This window comes from Lissotriton helveticus, chromosome 6 (assembly GCF_964261635.1).
Source record: "Lissotriton helveticus chromosome 6, aLisHel1.1, whole genome shotgun sequence".
NCBI lineage: Eukaryota > Metazoa > Chordata > Amphibia > Caudata > Salamandridae > Lissotriton > Lissotriton helveticus.
In genome coordinates this window covers 1469497272-1469515857 of record NC_136067.1, presented here as the reverse complement: position 1 = coordinate 1469515857, position 18586 = coordinate 1469497272, and the positions used below count along the sequence as shown (strand labels likewise).

At 47.0% G+C, this 18586-nt stretch overlaps 1 protein-coding gene across 1 annotated transcript in view; it reads left to right on the top strand.

The window, feature by feature from the left end:
* The window catches only part of LOC144762748 (uncharacterized), a 712524-nt gene that overhangs the window by 351018 nt on the left and 342920 nt on the right, over positions 1–18586 (top strand). Inside the window, exon 11 of the mRNA XM_078648000.1 lies at positions 9340–9401. Within this exon, the coding sequence (XP_078504126.1) occupies positions 9340–9401 (62 nt within the window). The remainder of the gene's footprint in view (positions 1–9339; positions 9402–18586) is intronic.

Here is an 18586-nt window from a genome sequence, read left to right as displayed (position 1 = left end):
GGCAAACCTATCAAACAGAGGAGAGGACAGTGCTGTGGTATGGGCGGTCCAACAGACACAGACTGTTCTAGTATGTAATTTACCACTTTAATAGCCATGTAATAGCGCATTAGCCGGAAGATAAAGCACTGATCATATATGATCTGCTGAGCCCCTAAATATGGCCCCACAATATGTGAGAGTAGAAATAATGAAACTAGTCTAATGTGTAATTTGCGCCAAATCGATAGCCGTGTAGTAGCGTATTAGCAAGAAGATAAAGCTGTAAGATCGTGCTGAGCCCCTGGATGTGGCACCACAATGTATGACGGTAGAAATAATCCAAAAGGTCTATTGTGTGATCATCCATCAATCACATAAGAAACTGTGTATTTAGTGCGTTAGTGAGAGGAATAAACTCAGAACCAGTACGGTCATATTCGGCCTCTAATTAATGCCCTGTCCAGCGTAACAATGGTGACGATCTACAGGATGTGCGGGTGTGACTTAATGATAAAACTCTCCACAGCAGTAAATTCCTCAAGGGTGTTGCCCAGGAGAGCCGTAATGGTAACTGTTCATGTGACTCCCAATGCGGTCTTAACCAATAAATATAACGAAACTATCTCCAAGACTATACGACAATGATGTAAAAGAGAGACCGCCATGCGCTTGGCTGTAATAGATACGCAGGCCATCTCACGTCCGAGCCGATAAATAATAGAAATACAACAGTGATTGCTAAACCAACATGTGTGAGAGTGGCTCTATATATACTGGACCAGAGTTAGGTACAGTGTGCATAGAGTCCACAAACCCCAGAGGTATAACAGAGGTTAAAGCCAGGTGTGACCTTACTCTCTAAAGTGGTAGCTTGGTCGAGCAGTAAGGCAGTACCAGAGGACAGTTTAAAGCATTTGTTGTACACACTCAGTCAGCAAAAGGTTTCACACACTCAAAGCCTGAACTCCAGGCCAATTGTTTTTATATCAAAAGATACAGTTGTTTTATTTCTAGAACCAACAGGCATCAAAAATATACTGCTCGCAATAGGAGAGGACTCAGATGAGTACTTTGCTGAAAGGCAATAAACTTTGTAAAGACAATAGGTACAGGGGTTGCAGTAGGCAACACAATTCTACACACAATTTAGCATTGAGCTCAATGGATTCCCTTATGTAAACCCAGGTGATTACTTTGTAGATTACTTTGGTAATTCCAGGACTGGCTCCTAGGTTCAGTCCTGGGGTCTAAGCTGGAAACAGTTTAGCAAAAACGTTTTATGTATTGTGGAGATTTTTCAGGAATAAAAGCTATTTTAGAAGTTCACACTTAGAAACTTTTCAACAGAAATCTGGCAATGTTATCCAATGGGAGAAAATTCAGGTTGCAGGTAAAGTACGATCTTGTTACTTTTGTAATCCAGTACTGGTCTCCTGGGGCCAGCACTAGGGTCTCAACTCAAAACAGGTAAGTAATTACGTTTCAGTATTTCGTATGATTTTTAAGGAATATATCTAGTTTTCAAAAGTAGACAGGAGAAATGTCATAGAAAAGCAGACAATGGATTCCTATAGAGAAAATACAAGTTACTAGTAAACCCGCTAGGGATTACTTTTGCGTTTCAGCACTGGGCTACAAGGTAAAGTAATGGCTCCTCTCCTAATCACAGGTGAGTATTTTGGCCGGGTGCAGAGGTAGTTAGGCCCAATGTTATCCACTGGGGGACGGGGGCCTCCGGTTGGTGGCTGCTGGCTAGCGGCTGTGGGAGCTGGGCTCCTGGTCACTTGCTCAGGGCAAAGGGGGAAGCAGGATAGGACAAAGGTGGCAAGGCCAGCGGTACTCGGGCGGCTGGGTGCAGGGTGCTTTTGAGCTGTCGGGCGCTCAATGTTATCCAATTGAAAAAGTCAAAAGGTAACAAAGGCTCGGGGCAGAGACTCTCCAGGGGCAACCAGCACGTCGAGAGGTAAGTTGGGATCTTGGAGCACAGGTAGGTACCCCAAAGGGAGGCACAGGGGGCTGTAGGGCGCTGGGTGCAGGGGTGTCTTTGGGTGTCGGAAAAGCTTACCCTCAGCTGGTTGCGGTTGGGGGGCCCCTGGTTCTGAGTCTGCAGGCATCATCTGGTTCATCGAGGAGGGTCTTTGGGCACTGGACTTCGGGTCCCAGTCGCCGGGGGAACGTCCTCGTGGTCTTGGATCACTCGGGCAAGGGCCTGGCTCGGCGGGTGCAGAGTGGGCTGGTCCGGAGCTTCCTGGCTGGTAACAGGGGGGTTGTTGCAGCAGAGCGTCTGCTGATGGGAGTCCCAATCTTTAAGAGGGTCAAGGCAGGCAGGTCCTCTGGGTGTCCCAAGGTTGCTGTCCACAGGAGTCGCCGGGATTTAGGCGGGAGCAGGTTCCGGGATCGACAGGCCGGTAGGGCTGGGGCCAAGTCAGTTGTTGTCGTCCTGTTGTTAGCAGCTGCGCGGCGGGTCTTCTTCTTCTTGATCTTCTGTCTTCTTTTGGTATTGGGATCTGAGGAAGGAAGGTTCAGGGAGCCCCTAAATACTGAATTTAGGGGGTGTTACAGGTAGGGGAAGGACCGGGACCAATAGGTCCCTGTTCTGGGGTTGGTGCAACCCCTAGCCTGCTCCTCTCCCGTGGGAGGGGGGCAGGAGCCTAGCTGGGATTGGGCAGGGCTCCCCATCTTCAAGTTGGCCAGAGCCCGGGGTCGTGCTTCACCTCGTCTCCCCCACCTGAGGGGTGGGGTTGGCACAGTCTGGCACACCCCCTTCCTAAAGTAGTTTTTCCCACCAGTCTTCCCGCCAGAGTGGGGGTCAGAACTGGTGGGGGCGAGTTGCTGGGTACAGCAAATGGTCTGGAGAAGCTCACAGAGGCGACATGCCTTTGAAGCTTCCCCCTGCCCATCCTGGGGGAAGAGACCTAGCACCTCGCCCAGGATAAGCATTGTTTCAGGCCCAGGAGAGCGGGGGCTCTCCACCCAGGGGTCAATTAACATTTCTGCTGTGTGGCAGCCTCTGCAGCAACTCAGCCCAGACGTGGATTGTACGTTAGGTTTTCAGAGGGCATCTCTAAGATTCCCTCGGGTGCATTTTACATTAAATCCCACACTGGCATCAGTGCGGGTTTAATGTGCTGAGAAGTTTGGTACCAAACTTGTCAGTCTTCAGTGTAGCCATTATGGTGCTGTGGAGTTCGTAATGACAACCTCCCAGCACCATATACTCTTAATGTCATCACTGCACTTACAGTGCCCATGAATGGCCCTGGGTACTGTAGGGGCACAGGGCTCATGCACCTGTGCCCACTCCTCTCGCATATAACCCACCCAGCTAGAGGGGTGACTGAAGTATGCCAGGGCAGTGGGTTCTGTGGGCATCCCACACTGGCATCAGTGCGGGTTTAATGTGCTGAGAAGTTTGGTACCAAACTTGTCAGTCTTCAGTGTAGCCATTATGGTGCTGTGGAGTTCGTAAAGACAAACTCCCAGCACCATATACTCTTAATGGCATCACTGCACTTACAGTGCCCAGGAATGGCCCTGGGTACTGTAGGGGCACAGGGCTCATGCACCTGTGCCCACTCCTCTCGCATATAACCCACCCAGCTAGAGGGGTGACTTAAGTATGCCAGGGCAGTGGTTCTGTGGGCATGGCACACAGGGTTGTGTGCCATGTCGACTCTTGGTTTAGCTCTGTACCTAGACACTCAGTCTGCAAAGGCAGTGTGTGGGTGTCAGGGTACAGGGCCCCTGAGGGTGGCACAATAAGTGCTGCAGTCCTCAGGGGTCTTCTCTGGTCACCAGGCCCTGGGTACCTAGGGTACCATTTACTAGGAGCTGACGGGTGGCCAGAGATGCCAATTGGGTTTGAGTTTCAACACAGCTTTTAGGGAAGGAACACAGGCCCTGGGTACCTGGTTGGCAGGGACCCAGGGCACACTCAGTCAAAGCACATCAGCAGTTCAGAAAAAAGTGGGGGCATACCAGTGCAAGAAAGGTACTTTCTCACTTAACACATACCTCAACCTTCTTTCTCCAATCCCAGAGTGAAAGTGGGGATCGGGCCAAATCAATGAGCAAGATAAAGGCGCCAGCGGTTGAGTGCACGTTGGGTGCAGCCGCTCGCTGCTAGCACGTACCAAGCCGTAAGCCATGCTCGTAGTGAACCCGTTAAAGGATTTTTACCCTGGCTCAGAGCTGCCATATACAGCCGGTGGAGCTCAGCTGCAACATAGTGTCAAAACAGAGGTTATTACCAAAATCCGCTATTAATATGAAGTATTCATAAAGGTTGTGAATAACAATGAAGGATAAAGCCCCAGGTGGTGTAGTAGGTGTAGTAGGCTGGCTCGAATGTGCATTTCATCAGGCCTGCTGCATTTCATGTAGACTGCATTCTGTTGTTAGGAGGTTTGTTGTGTTCTGTATGATGTGAGTAGTTGTTTGTTAGTGGTGTGATAGCGAATGTAGCTTGAAAGTGGTATTTGGGTGTGATACCTGCACCAAAATATGATTGGGTGTGCTAGTAGTATACTGAGCAGTCCCAGTATGTGTTAGCTGGCCTGGTGCCATTCTTTATTGTGGAGTAGTCCAGCATCAAATGGCAGCTGCCGGGCCCTCCAAAAACCTTTTTAGCAAATTATTTTAAGGACCACTAGGGGTGGGGAAACAATGGAGGGAGCAGGTGGGGAAAGCAACAAGGAGTGCGGAAAGCAATAGATGAGCTTGAGGCTGAGTAAAAGGATAAAAAAAATGCACACAAAACAAAATGCTGTTATAATTTGAGCTCCACCCACAACTTGCTATAGCTATAACTCATGCATCTCCATACACAGTGTTCTCCACTTGCTAGGCACAATACATTAACTATAACTCGCGGATTCTCCATCCACTGATTACATCCTTTCATATTACATCACTTATAGCATGTTAAATTACAGTATTTAAAACAAAACTCATGAAATTGCAGATGACACCATAAATGAAATCACAGTCCAGGGTACTGGGCTGGGTTATAGGTAATGCTGTGAGCCTTGCGAGTTGGGAACACTGTGTATGAAGGTGCAAGAGTTATAGTAGATTGTGAGCGGGGAAACACATGGTAACTTTAAGTTGACACTGTAAAGTGATAACTATAACTTTTGAATTCCTAAGCTTTGTGTAGTTTAAGTTGGTTTTCCATTGACGTCAATAATTAAGTTTACCTAACTATAACTAACCTCAAACCTTTGGTTTCTTCATTGAATTTGCATGCTTCTGTAAAAAATAAAACTAAAAGTTGTTTAAAACAATATAATATACTTTAATATGATATTAAATGGTTTTTTGGGGGGGTATCACAGTAATGTCAAGATAGGCCAGGGTTCATTATGAACGATTGCATGAACTGTGTGATTGTTTACCTTCCACTTGCTGTTCCTCAAAAGCACCATGGTACCTTTTACGCCAAAGGTAAAATTATTTAAAATATGGATCAGGTTTTTATGTCTAGTTATCTTTTCTAATTGCACATGTATTAATATTGAAACAAGTTTGGGTTTGTGAACTATAGAGGTACAGCAATAGTATAGCGATACCACAGTGGTAGGTTTGATTTTGGCAAACAGCAGTTCATTGTCTTTCAACTCTGTCAATTGTAGGAAATCTGTAGTGTATACCCCTTACCCTCATTTCAATGAAGATCTTCAAAGGTGAAGGTTGTGCTCTGTCTGAGAGTGAACATTTTCTGTTCAGAAGCCACCTTGTTGGTTTTGCAAAACTGCAATGTCTCAACAAGAAGATTCTGTCCTGTTACAGGAGGAGAAAGAAGAGGTGGGGCATAGGATGTAAGAGGAGAAACAAAAGGTAGAGCTGAGGAAGAAATTGAAAGAATCCATTGTCTGGTATTTCTTTACATTGCCTCCTGGAGAGAAAAAAATCATGCCAAACTTGTTACATGCAACATATGCAAAAAAGTTATTTCTTGTGGGAACATCAAGAAATACTCCTTTGGTACCACAGAATAAGAAAAAACGAGCATGCAATTAATTCGACAAGGTTGGTGCATGTGGAAACAGGGCATCAGAAGGAGATAGAAGTAGGCAAAGCAAGAGCTTCTGCTTCAGCCACTTTTTCAGCTACTGCAAAACCTCACCTTCTTCCGCATCATCAGGTGCACCACCACCACCTGTTGCATCTGTCCCACCAGTGGCACATTCATTTTTTTCTGATCTATCTGTCCCTCCACCAAATCCCAGTGCATGTCTTCTTCCATCATTACCTGCTCTTGGTACCTCAGTGAGAGTTCATCTTTTGAGGCAGAACCCTCAAATTTTAGAGCAATATAGCAGTACAGCAACATACTTTCTCATTTGCCTTACTGTCATTGTTGTGAGACCAAGGGATAGGATGATCCATCACAAGCCTGTCATGGTTCACTGGTGCCTCCCCAACAGTCTTAGGGGTTTTTCGCCTTAGTTGTCCACCTGTTTGCTGTTGAAACTATTGTTTTGGTTGGTTATGTTGACCGTGTACAAAAATAAAAACTTTCAGAAAACATGAAAAAAAAGAAGTAAAAAGTTATTTTCAGAACTAAGCAAATATCTCAAAAGATCAATAGCTTCTGCCAATATTATTCATATGTTGTCAGGTATCAGAAATACACAACTGTAATTAGTATAGAGATAAATGGTAAGCGTTAGGTAAGTTAAACATCTGCCTTATGGTAGATTACTACAAGGATATCTGATTGTATTGTGAATGGAGCAGAGTGTCGTAGAGTGGAGTATCATAGGGTGGAGTGTCGTAGAGTGACGTGTCATCAAGTGGAGTGTTGTCAAGTGCAGCGTTGAGTGTAGTGCCTTTGAGTGGCATAGTGTGAAGTAGAGTATTGTAAAATGGAGTGGAATAGAATATCGTAGAATGGAGTGTTTTAGAGCAGAGCCGAGGAGAGTGTTGTGGAGTTATGTGTCATAGAGTGGAGTGTCATACAGTGTCATAGAATGGAGTAGAATGGAGTGAGGTAGACTAAAGTAGAGTGTCGGAACATAGAGTGTCATAGAGTTTAGAAGATTAGAGTAGAGTGGAGTAGTGTGCCATAGAATCAAATAGAGTAAATTTGTTTAGAATGGCATGTAGTTGAGTAGAGTGTTGAAGAGTGAAGTGTCTAGAGTGCAATAGCGTGTGGTAAAGTGAAGGGATGTAGAATGTTGTAGAGTGCGGTAAAGCGTCAGAGTGGAGTAGAGTGAAGTGACACAGAGTGGAGTGGCGTAGGGCGATGTCACATAGAGTTTAGTAGGTTAAAGTATCATGGGTTAGAGTGGAGTGGCATAAAGTGGAGAATAGTGGAGTACCGTATCGTAGAATAGAGTGCAGCAGCGTAGAGTGGAGTGATTTGTCGTAGAGTGGAGTGATGTGTTATAGAGTGGCATGTTGTAGAGTGTCTTAGAGTGGAGCAATGTAGAGTGAAGTGGCATATCGTAAAGTGGAGTGGCGTGTTGTATAGAGGAGTGGCGTGTTGCAGAATGGAATGAAGTGGCATGTTATAGAGTGTTGTAAAGTGGCGTAGAGTGTCTTAGAAAGGAGTGGCACACAGTGGAGTTGAGTGTTGTAGAATGGGATGGCGTAGAGTGGAGTGGTGCATCATAGAGTGAAGTGGCATTTTATAGAGTGGCATGTCATAGAGTGTATTACACTGAAGAGGCATAAAGCGGAGTGGCATGGCGTACAGTAGAGTGGAGTGATGTGTCCTTGAGTTGCATGTCATAGAGTGTCTTAGACTGGAGGGGCGTAGAGTAGAGTTGTGTAGAAAGGAGTGGCGTATTGAAGAGTGGAGTGGTGTGTCATGCGTTCAGTGGAGTGAAGTTTCATGGAGCAAAGTAGCATGCCATAGAGTGGAGTGTTGTGTCATGGAGTGGAGTATCATAGAGTGGCATGTCATAGATTGCAGTAGGGTTTCATAGAAGTGAGGGGCATAGAGTGGAGTAGAGTGTTGTAGGGTGGAGTGGCATAGAGTGGAGTGTCATTGAGTATAATAGAGTGGCGTGTCATAGACTGGTGTATCGTAGAACGTCTTAGAGTGGATGGGCTTAGAGTGGGCTGGCATGTCGCAGAGTTGAGTAAAGTGGTGTGTCGTAAAGTGGAGTGGCAGGTAGCGATGTGTCATTGAGTGGAGTGTCATAGAGTGAAGTGGTGTTTCGTAGACTGGCGTTTGTCATATATAATTTTTTCTTTATAATTCAATAGATACCCTTGTACTCACTAAAAATACTTTCCCCTAACTCTACAGATTTTCCTAAAATGCCTAATTTATTCCTATGCATTACAAAAAGAGTATTAAGCAATATTTCATGTAAAAACTCAGAATAAATAGAAAGTGTGCTTTAAACAATATGGCTATCTTTTATTTTTGCAAGAGCTTTGATTAACCAATAATAATGTGTTTCGACATCGCCATGTACCGCTGTATACCATGAGGGTATCCCGGTATACCACAGCCCAATACATCAAACATTTTTGTCCCTATTTAATTAAAAACAGCTCAACAATTTCAGATCACATAGCAAAAAGAACATCTTCTACACCATAATCTATATTCCTGCCAAATTACTTGTTAATCCATGTAGCCATTTTGCTGCTAAATCTGTCTAAAAGGTCTATAAAAAATGTTTTGGAAAAAACTTTGTTTTGGAAAACCCATTTTTTATTTGCACCCCCTTAAATAATCACAACAAAACTTTTCATCATCAGCCAATGTAGAAAGAAGAATAGATCTGCAAAGTTTTGTGGAGATTCATCAACCATTGACAACGTGATTACCAATGAAATATCTGAGGAATTCCTATCCTCGGAATCCTAACTAGAACCACAGAGTGACTACCTCCAGTCCGTTATATATATGTCATTTATATGGGGCTGTGCTACTGCAGAACATCCAGGTTTGGGAGATCCCATAGCACTGTGAAACTTCAAAGGCTTTCTAAAATTTAGTAGACTGGAGTAGAGACTCAATTCATCAGGAAGGTCTGTTTTTTGATGACTTAGTAAACATAGTGGCCCCATGCCCCAATAAATGCCTATGCGATGTTACACAATTTATTGTCTTGGTTATGTTAATTGGAAATTGTTTGTTTTTAGTAGAAGATCAAAGCCATCATTTACAACTTATTCCACCTGTTTTCCCGGGCACTGCATTCAACCTAGTATAATTTAAAACACAATATTTGTCCCTGACTTGTAAGGAGTTGGAATTTATATATTAGGCTATAGTCATATGTGTCCTGAGTTGCTGTCTTTTTGTCACCAATATGGTTTTTAGTGTGCAGTAGCTAAATTTAGCTTAACAAATAATGTACTTATCTTGGTTATGATTTATTTTTTGCGCAGCTATTTTGAACTTGGACAACTCTGTGGTTGATCTGGAGACCATTCAGGCCCTCTTTGAAATTGTGAGTAAAACATATTAATGTACATCTCCAAGCATAAAATATTTGTAATGTAATTTGTCATTGTGCTATACGATGGTCACTGCAGTTGTATAACTGAATGCAGAGAATAGAGATAAATTCACATATAGACAAACATCAGTAAAACTGGACAGAGATCTAGGCTGAGATGGAAGCTTCAGATAAAAGAGCTTGCTGAAAGGCCTTGACAAACAACTATCCATGGCATAGAAAAACACAAATGACATTCCTAATGTTTAGTCAAGGCTTAGTGTGCTGGTGTTTGCTGGTGCTCAGCATCAGCACTTATTTGTCAACCCCAGTACTTATTTCTGACAATGAACCACGTGGTGGTGCTGTTTGTCTAGTTTAGGAAAGAGCACATCAGCAAATCGTTTAAAACTTCGATAGACACAGCATTTGGCAGCACTGGCAGGGTGTGCAAGCTACAGCGGTAACCTGTGAAATAAATTGGGTCCTGACACTTAATTTTGTACAAATTGGTGGGGCAAAGGGCTGCACAAGTATTAATCTCCAGCAGCCAACCCCGTGCAGCATCAATCACGGTGCCTTCCCTGTGTTGCACCAGACCAGAGGGGACAAGGGTAAGCCTTGGAGAGGGCAATGACACCAGGGAAGTGAGCAGCCTGGTGAGGTGGCAGTTGGCTGAAATAGCGGGTGCGGCCCCGGCGTAGGGTGGTGAGCCAGATAACCAAGTGGAGGTCAGGCTAAGGCCGACACAGAGTGCAGGTGCTGACAGCGGCCCTCCAAGATCATGGATGCCCCTCACTGAGTGGGAGAGCAACGGAGTTGGTGTCACTTGGAGACGACCCAGTTGAGGGCCTGGATTTGGCCCAGAAGGCCGGGAAAAGTGATGGTGGACTCCCTTAGGGACTGTAGGATGCCAGGCTGACAACTAGGGCCCGGCCCAAGTGGGGGCCAGCGGGGAGTGTTTGTGACCCCTCCCTGGAAAAAGCGGAAGGAGCAAAAGGTACACGCTGTGGCAGACTGAGCCCGGGAGGGGCTGGGCGGGCAAGCTGGTGCACCTCTCAAAGAATGGAATGGGACAACCCTGATGTTAGACACCTGCTACTTCGTCCCTGGATTGCAGGCAGGAGGGTTAAATTGACTGGCCACATGATTGTTAGAGGTCCTGGAGTCTATACTGTTGATAGGGGTGGAACTTAACCTAACCCACCACAGTTACCTAGATAGAATCATGCAATCTGGGGTGCCACCCAGACGAGATATGCGTTTGGCATCCTTTCTAGACACTATGGGGTTGGTAAACCAGTGGTGGGTGGAACATCCAGGGATCCGACATTACACTTAGCTCTAACCAGTTACGCTCTCTGTCCAGGCTTCATTACTTTCTGATGCCATGACACCAGATGGGTTGCTATGGGCATGCTGATATCCTTGCATGGGGCATATCTGGCCATTAACTACTGAGAACACTCCTATTAACTGTCATCCAGAGTTCGAGAGGGGCGTGGAGGTTGGACCAATGGGACCTGACTGCTTGGGATACTAGAAGTCTGGTGGTAGAAACTACAACTCAGTACTTTAAGAAAATTGTCGGGACAGTGGACTCAGAGGTCACTGTGTGCGAGGCCCACAAAACAGTCCTGCATGGCCATCTCATAGCCCATGTACCGGGTAAATGTAAGGAGGGAGATGGGGAGCTCAAAAGACAGATGGTACAGTGCCCGGCCAATTACATATCCAACCCTAATCTGGGCCTTGCAGGAATACTTGAGGGGGGAGAGGTAATGAGCCACCTGTTGCTTTAAGAGGCGAGGGTGATGTACATGGCAAAGCAAGGTAGACTATATGAAGTTGGCATTAAATCAGGCAATCTTCTGGCAAAAAGGAAGAAGACCAGAGATGGGTGAAAGCAGTGGAGCGAGATGACGGGACGAAGCACAGTCCTTTTCAGCGCATCTGAAAGATCTTTACGGGTTATGGGGAGGGTTGCAGCTGAGTAGCTTAAGTAGTTTGTAAGTGACATTCCAATGCCAAGGCTGCAGGGGGACCACAGTGAGTCTCTAGAAGGAGTTGGCTGAGGCCATTAGTCAGATGAAGAGTAGAATGTCCCTTGGTCCCAATGGGTCCCCCCCCGCAAGTTGGTTAAATGCGCAAAATCATAATTAATGGGCATGCACAAGGCAATGTTCAACAGGGCCCTATGGGTGTGTTGTCTACTCTATAGGGCGACAATAGTCATGATTCATAAAAAGGGAAAGCCCAAAGAAAAGTGCACTGCCTACTGTCCCATCTCCTTTCTTAATTTGGAAATAAGGATTTTGATATAGGTCTTAGCTAATCACCCGTGACAGGTGATTGACACACTAATGACCCCAGACCAACAGTGCTCCATGAACTATCAGGCAACCAGAAACAATCTTCGCCGGCTAGCAGGTTGGCTATCACAATGTGACCAACTTGCAGAGCCAACTCTCCTACTCTCCTTAGATGCCTTAAAGGCTTTTGACTCCCTTGAAAGGCACTGCCTTATGGCTATACTTCGGAGAATGGGAATTGATGGAAGATTTATGTCCTGCGTGGATTTATTGTACAAGGACCCAGTAGCTTGGGTTAAGGTGAACATGGGCATCTTGGGAAAGTTCCCCCTGTGTATGGGCACCAGACAGAGACGGGGATGCCCGCTCTCCCCCCTGCTGTTTGTATTCGTGATTAAACCTTTGGCTAGCTGGTTTTGATCAAATGCATTATTCCATAGCTTGAGATGGGAACCCGATTGAGAAGATGCCATATCCCTATATGCTGATGACATCCTGTTGTACCTGGCAGTCCGGGTGGTGCTAGAGATTTTGGAAGTGTTTGGCTCCTTTTCAGGTATGAGGATGAACTGGCATAAGTCAATTGTATTCCTACTTTCTGAGGGGTTCGGAAGTAGGGCTTGGCATCACCCACTTATGTGGTAGCCCAGGGGGTTTAGGTATCTGGGAATATGTGTCGCAAAAGATCAGGAACTGTTCCTATCAGAAAACTTGGGAATAATCCTTGCATTTTATAAAACTGAGGTGGAATAGTGGAAAAAGTTGCCATTCTCCCTGATGGGCAGAGCGGCCCTATACAAAACTATATACCTCCCAAATTTTCTTTACATCCTACAAAATACTCAGTTTGAGGTCCCAGAGGATTTCTCTTGAGAGGCGACAAATGTCACGCACAGCCTGCCCTGGGATGGTGGAACACCTAGGATAGCATCATCATCCTTCACACTGCGGCCGTTGGACAGAGACAAAGCCCTCCCCAACCTCTGCTTCTATTATTGGCCGGCCCAGGTAGATATAGTCAATGACTGGATCTTCTCCTTGCAGCAGGAATACTTAGTGAAAGCTGAAAAGCATACAGTGGTTCTGGAGGGATATGTTTGATGTTTATACGGGGACAGGGGATGTCTCCATTGCTGACACTCACAGAGGTGGTGTTCGGGTTCCTGCACAAGTCTACCAAGGTCCTTAATTGGAGGGTTATGCTGATGTTAGAAACCTCGCTATGGGAGACAGACCAGTTGAAGGGATTGAAGTCAGGTGAGGGTCATGCAAGATGGGACTTGATTGGCATATCCAAGGTGGGGATGTGTGGAAGGGGCCGGAGATAATACTGTTCCCCGAACTATAAAACTAATATGAACTATCTTGAGGCCAATACCTTCACTACCAACATCTGAAGTATCTCTGTTGGCCATATTTCGATGAGCTCAGGGAGGTCCTGAAGGAATTCCCACTAGAATTTTGAGTCCTAAAGGCTCCCCTAACAGACCATGCTGTGCTAATATTATACTCAAAAATCCTACACAAAAACAACCCCTCATTGGATCATCTCAGAGGACAGTGGGAAAGAGATTTGGTTAGACTGGATTGGGGTCAGCTTGAAGGTACTCTCGAGAAGCAACCATCTGGCCAGACTCCAACTGATTCAGCTAAAACTGCTCCACAAGACTTTTTTCACCAGAACTCAACTGTTTTGAATGGGAAGCACAGACTCAGAACTGTGTTTGAGGGGTTGCAGGGAATAATGGACATTACTTCATACCATATGGGAATGCCCCAAATTTCAGAGGTACTGGGAGGGAGTGGGAAGGAGGATATTCGCAGTCTTAGGCTGTGCACTGGCATTGACTCCCAGCTGATCACCCTGGGGATCTGGGGGGGCAGTCCTTGGACCAATACTCTTTACTCTTCTGTAACACCCCCTTGATGATGCCAAACGTGATGTGGTTCATATGTGGGGATGCAGCAAAATCCCTTTGCAAAGGGCCTGGGAAGACAACGTAGATTGATACATGCACTATTACAAAATGGTGTAGTAGGCATGTGGCTGCCCCAGAATATATAGGAAGGTACGGGGACCATGACAGCACGCTGAGGAATATGTTCCATGAGGGAGAGAAAGAGGGATGGGACCGGGCTGGACCCTGGGACGGTGGGCACTATGGAGTAGCATTGGAATAACATTGTGTATGTTCATGCATATAATTTCTGCAGAGAGTGGGCAAGTGCCTCTGTCAACAGAAATTGTTTTAATGTCTTTTCCATGCCTCACGTTTTTTGTTGCAGTAGGGTGGCCGCTTTTCACCCAGTTGTTTGAAAATTAATAGAGAAATTTTAAAAAAAAGTTTACAAATTTTGCACTGCATTTATTTAACATTTACCTGAACATTCCCTACAGAAGGCAAAATGCAACAGTATCTGAAATGTGGTAGAAAACAGCCTTCGACCTACGGTAGTCACTAGTCCACACACCTTGGTTGCCTCAAACTAAAATGGGACACAGGGCAGACATCTTTATGCAGAGGCCCCTTGCAAGAAGAGCCAAAAGCACACAGCTACTCGCAATAGCAAATGAAAATGAGACAACTTAGCTCATCAATTAGCCTAAATTGAAAGACAAGGTAACTGTCCAGGGCTTCCCCTTTTATAGGATTTTTCCAGGAAGTAGATTTAGAAAAAGAGCCTGGGCTTGGAACATGCTGGTCTGTAACATTTCCTGGATTTGTCCAGGGGAGCCCTCTGATTGGCAGTCAGAGTCCCTCTGCCACTTTGTAGGCCCTCATTTCCCACTTGGGCCTGTAACACAAAATAGGGCTTATAACAACTGATATTTCCCTCTGCCTTATTGTAGGCCCCCATTTACGACTGTCTTGTAGCCGACGAGCCTAAAAAACCTGGCAACATTTTAAAATGCTATCCTGCGGTTGAGTTGTGACATCACAATACCTCTGCCAGAAGGTGCGGCCATTGCACTCTATGAGCATAATATTTCACTGCCACTAAAGGGGAGGATAATGTTATCTTCCTATATTATGAGAAATAAAATACCCCACACCATACATTAAGAGGAATTTGTGAACCACTGGTTGTACTACTGAATATCAACCCCCAGAATATGTTACAATAATATTGAGTCTATCACAAAAAAGGAGCTCAGAGGGAAAGAACCGGACAGGGTTGCCCTCCACTCAAAAACTATCAACAACAAAAAACCCTGTCCTCCAGACGTAAGTTATGTCAGTGAATTTTATAACAGACCAGTCATGTAATCCTGATCACTGTTACACTCCCCTATACACCATATTTTTCCTCGGGGGTATTAACTGCAATACGTCCAATGTTATTTGAGAAAATAAAAGGAGAACCTATTGGCCAACAATTCTTGACATTCGCATAAAACAACAAACAGCTGTCAAGTCAAGTCAAGTAAAGTCAGAGATTTGTATAGCGCGCTACTCACCCAGAGGGTCTCAAGGCGCTTAAGGGAGAGGGGTTCGCTACTGATCGAACAGCCAGGTCTTGAGTTGCTTCCTGAAGGAGAGGTGGTTCTGGGTAAGACGGAGATGAGAGGGGAGGGAGTTCCAGGTCTTGGCCGCCAGGTATGAGAAGGATCTTCCTCCCATGGTGGCTTTTCGGATGCGTGGAATCACGGCGAGGGCTTGGTTGGACGAGCGTAGTTGGCGGGTGGGGGTGTAAAAGGATAGGCGATTGTTGACATATCTGGGTCCTAGGTTGTGGAGGGCCTTGTGTGCGTGAGTGAGGAGACAGAATGTGATTCTCTTGCTGACAGGGAGCCAGTGCAGGTTTCTCAGGTGTTCGGATATGTGGTTGTGTCGAGGTATGTCCAGGATGAGTCGGGCGGAGGCGTTCTGAATGCGTTGAACTCTTTTCTGCAATTTGGCTGTGGTGCCGGTGTAGAGGGTGTTTCCGTAGTCTAGTCGGCTGGTGACAAGTGCTTGGGTGACCGTCTTCCTTGTTTCGGTAGGGATCCATCGGAAGATCTTTCGGAGCATGCGTAGGATGTTGAAGCATGATGATGAGACGGCGTTGACTTGTTTGGTCATCGAGAGGGAGGAGTCTAGGATGAATCCCAAGTTGCGAGCATGGTCCGTTGTTTTGGGTGCGATGCCTAGGGCCGGGGGCCACCATGAGTCGTCCCAGGCAGAGGGGGATGATCCTAGGATGAGGACTTCCGTCTTGTCAGAGTTCAGTTTTAGGCGGCTGTTCTTCATCCATTCGGCTACATCTTTCATCCCTTCGTGTAGGTTTGTTTTGGCGGTGGTTGGGTCTTTGGTGAGAGAGAGGATCAGTTGAGTGTCGTCAGCGTAGGAGATGATGTTTAGGTTGTGTTGGTGTGCGATGGATGCGAGGGGGCTCATGTAGACGTTGAAGAGGGTGGGGCTGAGTGATGATCCTTGTGGTACGCCGCAGATGACTTCGGTGGCCTCTGATCTGAAAGGAGGGAGGCGGACTCTCTGGGTTCTTCCGGCGAGGAACGAGATGATCCAGTCCAATGCCTTATCTTGTAGCCCGACGTTCCTGAGTCGTTGTACTAGGATGTGGTGGCATACTGTGTCGAACGCTGCGGAAAGATCCAGGAGGATGAGGGCCACTGTTTCCCCGTTGTCGAGCAGTGTCCATATGTCGTCTGTGGCTGCGATGAGGGCGGTCTCGGTGCTGTGGTTGGCTCGGAAGCCGGACTGTGAGGGGTCAAGGGTGCCGTTAGACTCAAGGAAGGCGGCGAGCTGGCTGTTGACGGTCTTCTCTATGACTTTGGTGGGGAATGGGAGGAGAGAGATGGGGCGGTAGATCTTAAGTTCGGTGGGGTCTGCTGTAGGTTTCTTCAGGAGGGCGCTGAGTTCGGCATGCTTCCAGCTTTCCGGGAAGGTAGCGGTGTTGAAGGAGCAGTTGATGATGCCCCGGAGTTGGGGTGCGATGACGGAGTCGGCCTTGTTGAAGATGTGGTGGGGGCATGGGTCGGTTGGAGATCCGGAGTGGATGGAGTTCATCATGCGGATGGTGTCTTCGGTGCTAATTGGGGTCCAGGCGCGGAGGGTGGTGGTAGGGGGCTTCGGTTCAGTGGTGGGGGGAGAGGGCTGGTCGCCGAAGCTGTTATGTATGTCTGCGATCTTGCTGTGGAAGAACGAGGCTAGTGAGTTGCAGAAGTTTTGAGAGGGAGTGATGTCGTTGTTGCCGGCGCTGGGATTGTTGAGCTCATTGACGATACTGAAGAGTTCTTTGCTGTTGTGGGCGTTGTTGTCTAGTCGACCTTTAAATGCTGACTTCTTAGTGGTGCGGACCAGCTGGTGGTGTTTGCGGGTGGCGTTCTTGAGGGTGGTCATGTTGTCTGTGGTTGGGTTTTTTCTCCAGGCTTTCTCGAGGGTGCGGCAGTTCTTTTTGGAGTTCTTGAGGTCGTCGTTGAACCAGGAGGCTTTTTTGCTTCCTGGCTTGTTAGGACGTTTTTTCAGGGGTGCTAGTTCGTCAGCGCAGTGGGTGATCCATTGTGCGAGATTGATGGCTGCTTGATTTGGGTCCGTGGATCTGGCGGGAGGGTTTTGGTTCAGTGATGTGGTGAGCTGGTCGATGGTAATTTTGTTCCAGCTTCTGCGAGGAACCTGTTGCGGGTGGTGGTGGGTCGTGGTCTTTCTGAAGCTGAAGTGGACGCAGCTGTGATCAGTCCAGTGGAGTCCCGTGGTGTGATTAAAGGAGATGTGTTTGCTGGAGGAGAAGATTGGATCGAGCGTGTGTCCGGCGTAATGGGTGGGGGTGTTCACCAGTTGTTTGAGTCCGAGATTGGCGAGGTTGTCCAGTAGGGTGGTGGTGTTGTTGTCGTTATTATTCTCCAGGTGAAAGTTGAGGTCCCCTAGGAGAATGTAGTCCTCGGAGGGGAGGGCGTGTGGGCTGATAAGGTCAGCGATGTCTTCGCTGAATTGTGTACGGGGTCCTGGGGGTCTGTAAATGAGGGTGCCTCTGAGTGTTGTCTTGGGGTCGGTGTGTATCTGGAAGTGGAGGTGTTCGGTGGCTGTGATGGTGTCGTCGGAGCTGGTCGAGATGCGGATGGTGTTCTTGTGGACGATCGCGATGCCTCCTCCTGTATTGTTGATGTGGTCCCTTCAGATGATCTTGTATCCGTCCGGGATGGCTATTGCGATGTCGGGTGCTGATGAGGCGTTCATCCAGGTTTCCGTGAGAAAGGCGACGTCTGGAGTTGTGGTGTCGAGTAGGTTCCATAGTTCAATGGCGTGTCTGTGGACCGAGCGGGTGTTGAGCAGGATGCATTTTAGGTGGTTGTTGTTGGAGCTCTGTTTGGCGTTTGTGATTGTAGTGTGGGTCCTGATGCAGCAGAACTTGCAGCATTGGCAGGAGAAGGGTCCATGGGTGTGTTCTGGGGCAGCTCAGTAGCAGTCGGGGAGTCTGCCGGTGTTGAGTGCAGTGAGGGTGGCGGCGTCGTACGTTCGGCGGGTGGGATGGCCGCTGCGGGGGCCAGGGGGTCTGGCGCTGGGCGCGGTCCAGGCGTGGACGGGCGTAGACGGGCTTACCTTTGGCACGCCTTCGGCGCGTATAGGGCGCCGAAGGCTGTCTGAGACCTTGATCAATACCAAGTAACCACCAAGTAAGATTGAAAACAGACAGAGTTCTACACAAAAATGTGTGAAAACCCGAATGACACCTCACGGGAACACCACCCTCGGGGCAACTGGCACGCAATCTCCAGACTGGGCCCCTTTATCATCACTGGTCGTCATTTAGTTAAAAAGAAAAGTGTGTCCAAGGCAACAAACCAAAAAGTGTAGGAAAACGTGGTAGCAGATCCAATCTGCATGTGATAAACAAAAGTGCTTAAAATCAGCAGGCACACCTCTCCGCACATTTATTCATAGAAAC